Below are 12,292 nucleotides of genomic sequence, written 5' to 3' on the forward strand. Positions count from 1 at the left end.
CTTAAATTTAAAACGATCAACGTCGATGAAGATCTCATAGGCAAGTTGGCTACAACACTTTGTTTGCTACTCCTTTCTTGCGTGCAACAAAGATGGTTTAATGGGATATAAAGAGTAAAACGATTAGCATTTATCTTTTGTGTTCAAGAAATTCAAAATCTTTGGTCCATAATGGTTCCTTAGTTAGGACCAGTCATCGTGACTTTCTACCTAGGACACATACCTTTGTTCCTAATTTTGCATATGTTAAGGAGAAATAAATGGTCTCCAGCCTCCCGGTGCTGTTAGCATTGTTTTTATAATTAGTTTTATTTGGAGTGTACAATTCAAAGTTGGGTTCATTCTCCCGTGATTTGTAAGAGATTCGTAGCCTAATAAAATAATGATTCAATAGTATTGTTGTTATTATAAAACGTTGGTGATGGATCCAAAACTAATTAATAGAGGAAGGCAAAGAGACAAGCGTGAAAACAAATGGAGATGACTGGTCGAGAAGCTAAGGGCCGAGGTTGGGATAAGAGAGATTGGAAGAAAGTTCCAAGACAAGATCTGGCCGAGAAATGAATCATCAATGTCGCTCTATTCTCATACACTTTGTTTCCTCTTCTTTTTTCTTGTAATTATCTTCTTCTTTTTTTCGTCTATTCTTTCTTATGATGTTAGGCTGTTGTTACACATGCATGGATATATGGACCATTCATTCTTTTGTATCCCGACAAATGTTGCATTTCCATATTCTGGTAAAGCGACTTAACGAGCACGATTGAGACTTTTTAGCTCATTGTTTTTTTTTTTGTTAGTTTAGCTTAGTTAGCTATCTTAGTTTAGCTTATCTCCTAACTTAGTTTAGCTATCGTCTTCATTTGTCCCAGCTTAGTTTAGATATCTCACATTCTCTAATTAAGACTCAGGTCATTTTTTATAATAGTCTGAGCTCTAGGGTTAATTAGCTTATCTAGTTATCTTTGTCAGATAGGTTTTCAAATACACCGCGACGTAGACACAACTATTAGAACTCTTTAAGAGCTGGGTTTAAGGCCCTCCAGTTATGAAACACAACTATTAGTCTCGTCGCATATTGGACAAGAACATTGCACCTTCATCTTTGATTACCTTATTGCTTAACCTTCCCATTCCGAAAATGTGTTAGCGAACAATATCTAACCCACAGGTGATATGACTCGGAGGATTAAACGCATTGCTTCTCCTTCAAGCATCATAGGAACAAATCTGACTTCGACATGACCTAATGGTATGAATGGGATAAATAATCCTTGTTCTTTTTGTTAGCTTGTAGAAAGATTGTCCAGAAAAGAAGGCAGTGAGGTATTATGAAGTGATAAGGATTATAACTATGAGCGACCACTTACTGGTGAAGACACACTAGCGACCATCTAGTTAATTACTTTACTCTGCTCTATTGTTTCCTTCACTACGTACTTAATGCCAAGACCTGTTTCCTTCACTAGTTACTTATGCCAAAAATTGTTCATGTGGTCCTAACTAGGAGGAATACTGAACGGTATATGGAATACTAGAGTACTAATTAAAATCTATTATCATTGAGTTTATTCTATATTATTTTACATCTGACTTAGAGAGAGTGTCGCAGTTGTCTGTAATTCATGTAAACGTTAAATCTGATGCATTTTCTAAAGAAAAAATTGACAAAGGAATGAAAATCAAGAGGTTTCGTACTAAAAGCATCACACAACTCACAAGCGATCATATACCTTTCACAAATTGTTTGTTTCTGTTGATACATCAATTGTTGCATATACAGTATACCTATTTCAGTTTATTCTCTCTTTCAAAAACGTTTCTTTGTTTTAGCTTTGAATAAGTATCAAAACACACAACAAATAATAATTGAGCTGACCTGCAATAATCTGCAGCATCCAACATATCTCATGGACAGCAAGAGAATGAATTCAGCCTAAATCTTTGTGAACCAGCTCATTCACACCTTTGAGTTTGTGATTGGAGCTATTTCCATCACTGATTATCTTTGTTTATGGGCCCTCATGTACATACTACAACTCTTAAAGACACCAAACACTTGCTCACATATAAACTAGACTCATCATGTAACTGTAAAGCTTAAATAATTGGTTTGTGACTAAAGCTGTTATTTTGATTTGACTTCTGATTAAGTGGCCATACCACTGGACATCGATATAAATGCTCTGAATGACTCCATGCATTATTTGTTTTTTATTACCTCAATTATGCTAACATTGAAGTTGCACAACATAAAGCAGATTCTCCTAAATTTGAACATATTGTCCTTTTGTGAGATGCATTTCTTCCTCTTTGGCTATAAGAAACAGAATTATCACTACCCTCAAACCATACAGATAAACACAGAAGAAAAAAAAAACAGAGAGAAGAAAATGAGTAGGATTTGTAGATTTTTGTTTAGTGAGGTTGAAACAATCTAAAAGAATGTCGTGAGAGTTTCAAACAGAGGGGCAAGAGGGCAACCATGTACAAAGCTGAAGCTAACTATGTGAAGTATGGTAATCCCATAATTAGCTTATATTTTGGTATTGGCTAAGACTAGAATCTAATATATGCCTGACTTCACATAATCAGCTCCAGCTATGTACATGGTTCCCATTCTACCACTTTGTTTGGCATCTCTCCCGCTGTGTACATGATTCTAGCTGTTTCTTTGCTTTTGCAATTTCATACCATAATTACAAGAACAGCCCGTACATCTGACCAATATCAGCAGCGTGCGAACACAGAGGAGTTATGATGTTCACGATCGTTGCCATCTTTGTCCCTCATTATCTTGTTTTGGAATTTTATTCTAAAGTAAACAATCCAACAGTCACTTAACACGTTGACAAAGTAGAAGCATATGAGGAAGAGAATGATGAGCTCTGGTCTCAGAAATGTCTTGATAAACTAACTTAGTTTAGCTATATCTCATAACGTCTTAATGTCAATAGTTTAGATATCTCACATTCTCTAATTAGGACTCGGCTCAATTTTATAGATAGTCTGAGCTCTACGGTTAGCTTATCCAGTTAACCTTCTCAGATCAGTTTTTAAAATACTACCATGAGGCATGAAATAGACATGCATGATATGTGATAAGGCCCCTCCAATTAGGAGATAAAATTTTAGGCTCATAACATATTGGATAAGAACATTGCACCTCTTCACCTTTGATCACCATATTGCTTAACCATCGATCAAATATATAAATTACTTTAAAAGAAGCTTCGCATTCAGAATTCAAACAAACAAAAAAATCTCCAAAGAGTGTAAGAATCTCGTCTAAACAAAACGCAAAAGATATAAAGAGAGTAAGTAAGGGTACAAAGAGATCTGAGTCTTAAAATCGCCTTGGGCGCTCCTCCGCTACATTCACTCTGATAGCTCTACCCTCCATGTTCTGCAAATACAAGACACAAAGAAAGATCGAATGAGAAGATCACCACAAAAAAAAAACATGTAACCTGCATTAGCATAACCATATGAGGAAGGTACCTGTCCATCAAGAGCAGCGATAGCGTCGTTGAGTTCAGTCTCGTTCGACATTGTGACAAACCCGAATCCACGTGAACGGCCTGTCTCGCGGTCGTAAACCACACGAGCTTCCACAACTTTGCCATGCTCACTGAAAACTTGCTCTAGACGACCGTTGTCGACATCCCACGGTAGGTTTCCCACGTAGACTCTGAATGCAGGCTCGTACACCCGAGGCTGACGTTCTGGGCGTGAGCCTCTTGGAGCTGCCTTGTTTACTGTCAAAGCCCGTCCATTCAGATCCTGACAAAACATGAAAAAGACCAACCGACAAAGATGCTCAGTAATGTTGTCACAACACACAATCAGGTTTTACAGAATACACAACTCCATTGAGTTGCTAAAATGTCTCAGACACAAACACTTCAACGCAGATGCAGCAAATGGGGATAAGTAGTGAAGAGCTGAGATCAAATGCCAAAGTCTCCACATTCAATTAACAAGAAACTGCTTTCAACGAGCAGAAAAGATGAAAACTTTGGTTGGATTAAGAGCAAATAAGGGCAATTATGAGCCACCACAAGACATGCAACTACTTGAGAAAATGCTTGTTAGCATAGAAACTTACATAACGGTTAAACTTCTCAACAGCAGTCTCAGCTTCTTCGACCGTACTCATAGTCACAAATCCAAATCCACGACTCTGATCGGTTTCCCTATTGTAGATAACCTACAACCAGAAGAGTCCAAAGAATAAGTTATGACTAAAAACATTATCTCTTGCAGTTAAATGAAAGTGAGAGCTTAGAATAACATGAACTACACATATATATACACTCAAAACCAAAAGCATTGAACATCTAATGTCAACAGATACGAACTCAATCCACATAATTCTCATCACTACAACAATTCTCTCGAACCAGATATGCTCCAAACACTTAAAAGCCAAGCCCTTTTACTATCTTTCATCCATTTTGACTCACATTTGATGCAAATTGCAACGCACAGAACATACATGACCTTCAAAGCAATGCATAGTGAACAAAAACACATAAGTAGAGGCTTATACGAACTCAATTCACACAATTCTAATCACTTTCAACAATTCTCTTGAACTAGACCGGAGATTTAATCCAAAGAACTTCACTTTATCTCATTTTGACTCACATTTTGATACACAGAAACACATACATGAACGTGAAGCAATGCTAATGAACAAGTAGAAGAAGCAAGTCAGAAAACCATATTCACCTCAGCGATTTCAACAGTACCAGCTTGCTCAAAGAGCATAGCCAAGGCCTGGCTGTCAACATCATAAGCCAAGTTTCCGACGAAGAGCTTAGCTTCCTCCGGTGGCTCCGGGAAATCGCCTCCTCCACCTTCGCTCGCATCTCCTTCCTCTTCCGAGAACGTGGCTTCAGGCTCGCTCTCCTCAACGGCGACCGAAGCGCTCACGTCTCCGCTTTCCTCCCCGTCTTGCTGAGCCCAATCAGAAGTCTGGGCGACGGAGGAGATAAAGGTGGATTTTTTGAGGTGGGTTTTGGAGTTGAGAGAGAGGGAGAGGCTGGAGAAGGAGAAAGGGAGGTTAGTGCGTCCGGTGAGGAGAGAAAAGTTGGAGAAGCAGCGAGTTTTGGAGGAGTGGATAGTGGAGAGTGAAGGATGGGAGAGAAGGGTGGAGGAGGAAGAATCCGCCATGGCAAGAGGCTTTAAGGTTGAGGTCAGTATTGAAGAAGCCATTGGAGAGATAGGGAGAAGAGGAAGGGAGAGGGTTTTAGAACGGTGGGAGAGATAGATAGGGATAAGGAAGGGCCGAGACTGCAAGAGACAAGAAATTTCGATACCAAATCGAATAAACTATTTTAAATAAATATAAATATATGCACTTCAAAATCATTAAAAAAAAAAAGAAAAATCGAGGGAAGGTTATAATTCAGTGGTTCAGTCTACGGTTTAAATTTAATTTGCAATGAGCTAAACCGGTTATGCTATTTGATATACATTATCCGCCACTCTCATAGTCTTCTTCTTCTGAACATTTGTGGTTACCTTTTTTACGTTTGAACTCTACGATTGGCTGGGCCGGTCTCGAGCATAAGCGAGAGAACCGACTACTTAGGACATCATATTTCAAGCAAAAAATTTAGTTGTATATATGACATAAAAATTTTTTTACATAAATAATAAAGGCATAAAATTTTAAATGAGTTTTGGGCATCAAAAAAAAAAAAAGAGAATGTTGGACCAGCACTGCATTGGCAATGTTCAACTTTTTTCTATCTACAGTGCCCTACATTACATAGTCATGGTTCCTCGTGGTTATAAGAAGTTTTGGACTTGATACTTGCATTAGCCTTTAGACCATTCATAATTGAACATGGGAACGGAAATGAATTTTTAGTTAGCGTACGTCATCTGAGGATTGCAATGCCATTGATGCATTTACCACTGGACTACTTGCAGATTTCTAATACTTGTCGGCCGAAATATTTCTTATAGAAACAAAGGCCGGAAGCTGGAGCTTTCTTCTCTTCCCCTCAGGGCCGCTACTGTGTAAGTATATAACTCGTGCGAAGCCAAAATATATCGTACACAATTTGCAAACAAAGTTCAGAAGACGTGAAAATGTTTTTAACTAGTCATGTTTGTTAGGTTAGGTAAACTAGTTCTCAGGTTAAGCACTTATCGGATCTTCACCGAAATCTATCAAATTTCTCATGTCAGAAAACAAGTTTTAGGAAGATATAAATTAACTATCAGTCTTGCGAAAGCCATAGTGGTATATATATAAACTGCCTCAATCAGTTTCCCTTTCTCCCCACTAGCTCCATACCAATCAAAAAGCACATATATATATTTTTTTCTAATGCAATTGCATTGCACGTGCCTAAAGCTAAAGGTTTTCATTCATTACCTTAGAAAGAAATCCTTGGGAATTCATTGCTCGAATGTTCAATCTTTTCCTTCATGGTTGGTATACTTTTTTTTTTTTTTTTATAACTGTGGGGATCCGGCGTCCGAGGTCAACCGACTAGTCCCACGAGACCCACGGCACTCTACGTATTATTGCGATTTAACGCTAACCCGAGTGGCCACACGGGGTTTCGAAGCCGGGTCCGTATTAGGACTTTTGCTCCCTCAAAACCACTAGCCCATCACCATGTGGTTACTTTCTTCTTTCTTTGATTCATCTCGTTTCGTTTTGGAGGTAGCCCATGAAGGCATGAACTAATCACATGTGTACTATACTTTGAATAGAAAATTTATTTTCCACGGTACAACGTCACATTTTCTTTCTCGACATCAAACCAGTCTGAAGCTGATTTCATTTTTTTCCTTCAGAATCGATCAAGTCGCACTCTGAGCTCTAATAAGTATTTGCTGAGTTTTAACCAAGATTTGGAATTAATAAAACTCACTATAATCTCTCAGCTACAAAGAATATAAAAAGTAGAAGCCTCAAGTACCCTGGATGGGTAGTTAAATACCTGACAATTACAACTGAATTAACCGAGCCCAACACGTGGACCGCACAAGCTCAACTGACACACACATGGCCATTAAAAGTTCCAAAAACTTCTTGCTCGATAGCAGACCTATTAACCTAGCTATATCTTCATGTGTTTGGGAATCAACAAAGAAAACAACAATGTGAAACTTTTTCTAACTCGTTTGATGTATAATTTTCCATCAATCAGTGACTTGGCGCTTCGAACCTTCCACGTCATAATTACACCAACTACAACATAGTCTTTTGTTGCAACAAGTAACCACAAAATCTTATTTATTCTTCTTTTCTTTTTCTTTTCTTTTCTAAATGAACTAATGTGTTGCACATGTGACATGACATGGCCAAGGAAAAGGAGTATATTATATTGGTCAGTTATACAGAGAAAAACAAATAGTTAGTTATTTTAGGTGTTACAAATTTCAAAATTTGAAAAATCTCCACAATCAGTGGACAGTAGTCAACACGAATATGAGACCAGTCCATGAAAAGTACGGCTGCTGAGACACATGACTGGTCACATGCATTATTTTTTCCTAATTTTAAGGGTAATTTTTATTTATTTTACCACAATCGATGATGCATCGACCAAAGTGAAATAGATCGTGGCTTTGGTCAAGCATTGACAGGCTCGAACAACTTTGACCCATAAAAGTTACCCATTTTACAGAAGGGATCCCTTTACAGAACATTCCAAGCTTCTGAATGATGAAAAACACCGCATGTGCAGTGTAAATTTGTAACTAGCAATCTTCTCCATCATGATTCATGAGTACGCACATTTAATTTATACCGTATTCATTTTGCGATGGGTCACTATAGTCAAAACAATTAAACGAGAAAAGAGAAGACACAAATTATATTTATATTGATATCAAGATCAACACATCTGCTCTTGTTCCTACAATTTCAACCTAATAAAAGATTCCTTAAAACAGAGAATCCTTACAAGGATCCTAAAAGAAGCAAGCCAGAGGTTGTATTCTCCTTAATTTTACCTCCAAAAAGAAGAAAAATCAAAAGAGAGTAAATTAAGGAGTAAGGAAAGTTATAACTTAACCCCCTTAATTGGTGCTTTACTATATAATTTTGTTTAATTGGCTAAAAGAACTTAAGTGGAAGGCCACCACAATCAGCAACGTGAACCCTTGCGGCAATTCAGCGCACCAGAACCCACCGTCAATGGCCCAACGAGAGAAGACGGTCGAGCTCCAAGGCTCGAAGCCTTGGCATAGCTAGAAGAGGAAGCACCACCGGAAGGCGTAAAAAACGCACCGTTTAGCAACAAATCACCAGATGATCTCCAGTTCCAGCTCTTCCACTCGCTCTCCGGCGCGTCCTCGTGCTTAGTCACTTCTTTGCTAAATCTGATATTCGGGGCCACAAATCTGTTCCCTTGACTATTGATAGTAGGATTAGCACTCCCACCAATCGCGTACATCTCCCAATGTGTGTAGTCATTGTTCACCACATGGAAGTACCCATGTCTACACCTATAAAACATCCAACATTGGTCCTAAAAATTTAGTCACGTATCACAATCACATTTATGTATCTACCCCAAAATAATCAAATACTTTTTTTTTACCTTGGCATTCTTTGAACAAGACCTTCACCAAAATGGTTAAAAGCAATAGTGATTTGCATATTCTTGTCACGAGTGTAAGTATCACTATGACCAAGCAACATGACCTTATCATGATGCGTCATGTAATTGTTAGACAAAGTAATAGCCGTCGAGTCCATTATAGCATCAATAAGCCCGTCGTCACAGTTAGACAACGAACAATGGTCAACCCAAACATGACTCCCCCCGAAAATAGACACACCGTCACCGTCCGATATTGTTCTCCACCCGAAATGCCGTGGGGAGCTTCGCACCATAGCGTTCCCACCTGGCTTGCAGTCATGTATATGAATCCCGTGAATGATAATGTTGGTCACGTACTGGATCGTGATACATGGCCCACCAGCTATATGTACAGACGCGCCACGACCGTCTATGGTCTTGAAAGAGTTCATGATGAGCTCTTCTTTGAGATGAATGGTCATGTCTCGCTGGAAGATGATCCATAAGGGTTCGTCTTGAATCACGGCGTGTCTTAACGTTCCGGGCTTGGGGGTCACTGGGTCGTCGTTTCCTGAGTCGGTCACCACGTAGATACGACCGTCACGGCCGCCGATGGCGTTCTTGCCGAACCCGATGGCGCAGTCGGCGAGACGTTGGCGGTTTTTCTCCCAGTTTGAGTCGCATCGCCAACAGTCGTCGATAGGGTTACCGGTGCTACATGAGAGATAGCCTAGCTTCCTTCTCGCTGCAACCGACGCATTAATGCTCCTGCAACAGTGCACAACCAACGAGATCAGATACTATTACAAAAAAAACAGTTATATTTATAAAGTTTGCATTTTTTATTTTTATTTTTTTGGCTTTATTTTTATTTTTTTGGCAAAAGAAGTGTCTTTTATAACAGTAAGCTGAGAAGTTGGGTTTCAAGTAAAATGTGGGTTTAAGCAAAAAAAAAGAAGTAAAATGTGGGTAAGAAGAGAGAAGATTAGTACTTGTGAACTTCTTCGACGATAGCTTCTGGGTCTGGAACTGGTGAAGAGAACATCAATGGAGAATAGAGAAGGAAGGAGACTATGGAGATAAAGAGCTTCTTCGTCTGCATTTTCACTATCAGTACAGAGTAACTAACTAACTCTCTCTCTCTCTCTCTTGGATCTAAGTGAGAGAAGAGGGAAAAAATATGGAAGAAAAGAGTTTTGAGTGGGAATAATAGAGAAGCTGAAACTTTGGGGGTTTATATAAAGATGTAAAGGACCCCCCATATACTATTTGTTATTGAAATTTTCTGTTTAGGTCCCACTCTTTTATTTCTTTTTATACAATAATCCCAAATTTGAACCAATAGATTGCTTACACACGCTACAAATAAAATCTTTGATTAGCTTATTGTTGACATTAAGCAAAAGCTACCATTCTAATTTAGCTTGAAATGTTAATACTTTCCAAATAAACTCCACTTGCTCTGTTTAGCGGCCAAATAAAAGCAGTATGAAGTTGGTTAATTATAAGGATCCAAACTTATCAACCATTCTAGTTGATAACAAACAGAGACGAAATGCTCTGTTTATAAAATGTCAAACCAACAAAAAAAGGTATCAATTTATAGCAGTTCCACTCAAAAAGAATTTAACAAAAGTTTGAGATGTTATGTAAATCATAAGTTCATAACTTATTATAACGATGCATCAGAATATTTATTGCCTATAATATACTGAGAAGTTCTTTTTTGCATTTCATTAGACTTTACATCGTAGGCTTTAGATATACACGTCCGTAAAGAATCAGTTGCATATACAGCAAAAACTAAAATACATCAGAAAGTGTCCATATCAGAACCGTTGATCATGAACAAGGCTTTAATTATTCTGAGAACTAACTCTCCAACCATATACTATAGCAACACGTTAGGTAAGGATGTCAACGAAAAGCGAATACAAACCAACAGAACATGTCAAGTAATCGAGTATCGGAAAACATAAATGGCAAGCAGCAACAATAGCTATAGAATAAGATGGAAGAAAAAGTACTATAAATTTGCTAATAAAACTGTAGGAACAAGTCATGCAATTAGTCGAGTGATACTGTCAAATATACAGTTTAAGAGTTATATGATTGTTTTTATATATGGCATTTGTTTCTCTCAGATTAAGCTCATTTTCTTGGAGTTTTCTTCTTCCTATTTTACTATTGGCTTATTTTTATTTAAATCATAAAATGTAAAGGAGATTAGTTACAGCTATTTTCTTCATGTTGGTGAAAATGACGTGAAAACAGTAACATTTTTTTTTCCTTTCACCATAGTGCTTTCCACTTCTTAATGCACCAATTACGGCAGGGGAATTAGATACGAATCTATGCTCTTAAAGTCCTTGGTTAATAGGCAATGGTAATGATAGGTTAATGTGAAAAGCATTGGAGAAATGTAAATAAGAGAAAGTATAAGTGGGACATGTAATGCCTCGTGATTTGCAGGTTTTACGGGATTCCTTTCAATTGTTAGGTTGGTTATTTTGACAGTTTAATCAGAAAAAAGCATGCTAGTCTTGGGACAACGTGATCAAACGATACGGTTGGTTAGAGAAAAAAGAGAAAATGAGTACAATAAAAAGAATAAAATAACAATAAGGTCACTTGTTACTAGAAAACAGTAAAATAAAATATAATATTTTTTAAAAAAAATATAATAATTTTTAATAGATTAATAACATTAGACCATCATGATATTCAATTAATCAAGATATAGATATACTGATTGGACCGACACTTAATTCCTCATACTAAAAACAGATGAAGTATTATTTCAATCAATAACACCCTTTTTAAATGCAAATTACATATTAAAGTGAGTTACGCTATCAAAAAGAACTTGATCACTAACGAAATATTACTCTAATGGCTAAAAAACTCTTGAATCAGCTAGTAAAAAGCTAAAGATCATATGTTTAAGTTTCGATGAAAGAAAAATGAGAAGAAAAATACTCCAAAATGTAGCTAATTTAACATGGTTTAAATTTCTGCTTAGAAAATGTACAAATTTTCAAAAAACAAAAACTTGATCGCATGGTGGGAATCAATCAAGAGAGAGGCCCGTTCACAAGTCTTCACACTCACTCAACCTACAATATTTGATAGGAAAGATAAAATTGACAACGACAAAGAAGATTTGAGTAATCACAGCACATGCCTCCCAATACTTATTATTATTGTTTTAAGGGCAAAGCAGACAACTCTTGAATAAATTTGAACAAAAAAAAAAAAAGCAGACAACTCTTACATGCGACATATCCTTTTCCTTTTGTTTATTGTCCGTAAAGTTCGCCGAGAATTTGAACATAAGCATCATCTTGTTGTGGCATCCACTCATAAATACAATACGTGTCGCATTCATGCTATCATCTCAAGTTTCTTTTTTCGTCGCTGTGGACCTAAATTAAATGATCACTTGTGTTTAACGGAATCTTGATTGAATCCAAGTCTTGGTGATGTACAACTTAGAAGGATTCCAGTGAGAAACGATGAAAGAAAGCACAATGTTTACGTCTTCTTTCAAATGGGTTCAAGGAAAAATGTTTTAGCATTCATTTAGCATACAATTAAGGGAATGGTTAAACCTATATATGCTCAAACCTTGAAATAAATAAACAGAAAAATTAAGCGGGACACATTAAATCTTATATCATATGTTAAACGTATTGCTTTAGCACAAAAAAAATGTAGAACAACCTATTGCTATC

The 12,292-nt window shown here is 37.2% G+C and overlaps 2 protein-coding genes across 2 annotated transcripts; both read right to left on the reverse strand.

Annotated features, from left to right (window-relative positions):
• Positions 1-3,188: 3,188 nt before the first annotated feature.
• Positions 3,189-5,329, reverse strand: LOC106442312 (31 kDa ribonucleoprotein, chloroplastic-like). The gene is made up of 4 exons (XM_013884016.3): positions 4,735-5,329; positions 4,109-4,210; positions 3,502-3,783; positions 3,189-3,406 (listed from the first exon to the last, which is right to left on the reverse strand). Exons 1-4 carry the CDS (start codon positions 5,218-5,220, stop codon positions 3,347-3,349), a joined length of 930 nt encoding a protein of 309 aa, XP_013739470.2. The 5' UTR covers positions 5,221-5,329; the 3' UTR covers positions 3,189-3,346.
• Positions 5,330-7,837: 2,508 nt separating this feature from the next.
• On the reverse strand, positions 7,838-9,796 carry LOC106442321 (probable pectate lyase 18). The gene is made up of 3 exons (XM_013884025.3): positions 9,551-9,796; positions 8,577-9,326; positions 7,838-8,481 (listed from the first exon to the last, which is right to left on the reverse strand). Exons 1-3 carry the CDS (start codon positions 9,658-9,660, stop codon positions 8,121-8,123), a joined length of 1,221 nt encoding a protein of 406 aa, XP_013739479.2. The 5' UTR covers positions 9,661-9,796; the 3' UTR covers positions 7,838-8,120.
• Between the last annotated feature and the right edge of the window lie 2,496 nt (positions 9,797-12,292).

This window comes from Brassica napus, chromosome A1 (assembly GCF_020379485.1).
Source record: "Brassica napus cultivar Da-Ae chromosome A1, Da-Ae, whole genome shotgun sequence".
Classification (NCBI taxonomy): domain Eukaryota; kingdom Viridiplantae; phylum Streptophyta; class Magnoliopsida; order Brassicales; family Brassicaceae; genus Brassica; species Brassica napus.

What these genes read in the sequence shown, in the direction of transcription:
- LOC106442321 (XM_013884025.3), bottom strand. Translation starts at nt 9,660, where the DNA reads ATGCAGACGAAGAAGCTCTTTATCTCCATAGTCTCCTTCCTTCTCTAT. An exon ending in ATCGTCGAAGAAGTTCACAA is followed by an intron (nt 9,327 to 9,550) that starts GTACTAATCTTC and finishes GCACTGTTGCAG; the next exon opens with GAGCATTAATGCGTCGGTTG. An exon ending in CTTGTTCAAAGAATGCCAAG is followed by an intron (nt 8,482 to 8,576) that starts GTAAAAAAAAAG and finishes GATGTTTTATAG; the next exon opens with GTGTAGACATGGGTACTTCC.
- LOC106442312 (XM_013884016.3), bottom strand. Translation starts at nt 5,220, where the DNA reads ATGGCTTCTTCAATACTGACCTCAACCTTAAAGCCTCTTGCCATGGCG. An exon ending in GTACTGTTGAAATCGCTGAG is followed by an intron (nt 4,211 to 4,734) that starts GTGAATATGGTT and finishes TTCTGGTTGTAG; the next exon opens with GTTATCTACAATAGGGAAAC. An exon ending in TTGAGAAGTTTAACCGTTAT is followed by an intron (nt 3,784 to 4,108) that starts GTAAGTTTCTAT and finishes ATGTTTTGTCAG; the next exon opens with GATCTGAATGGACGGGCTTT.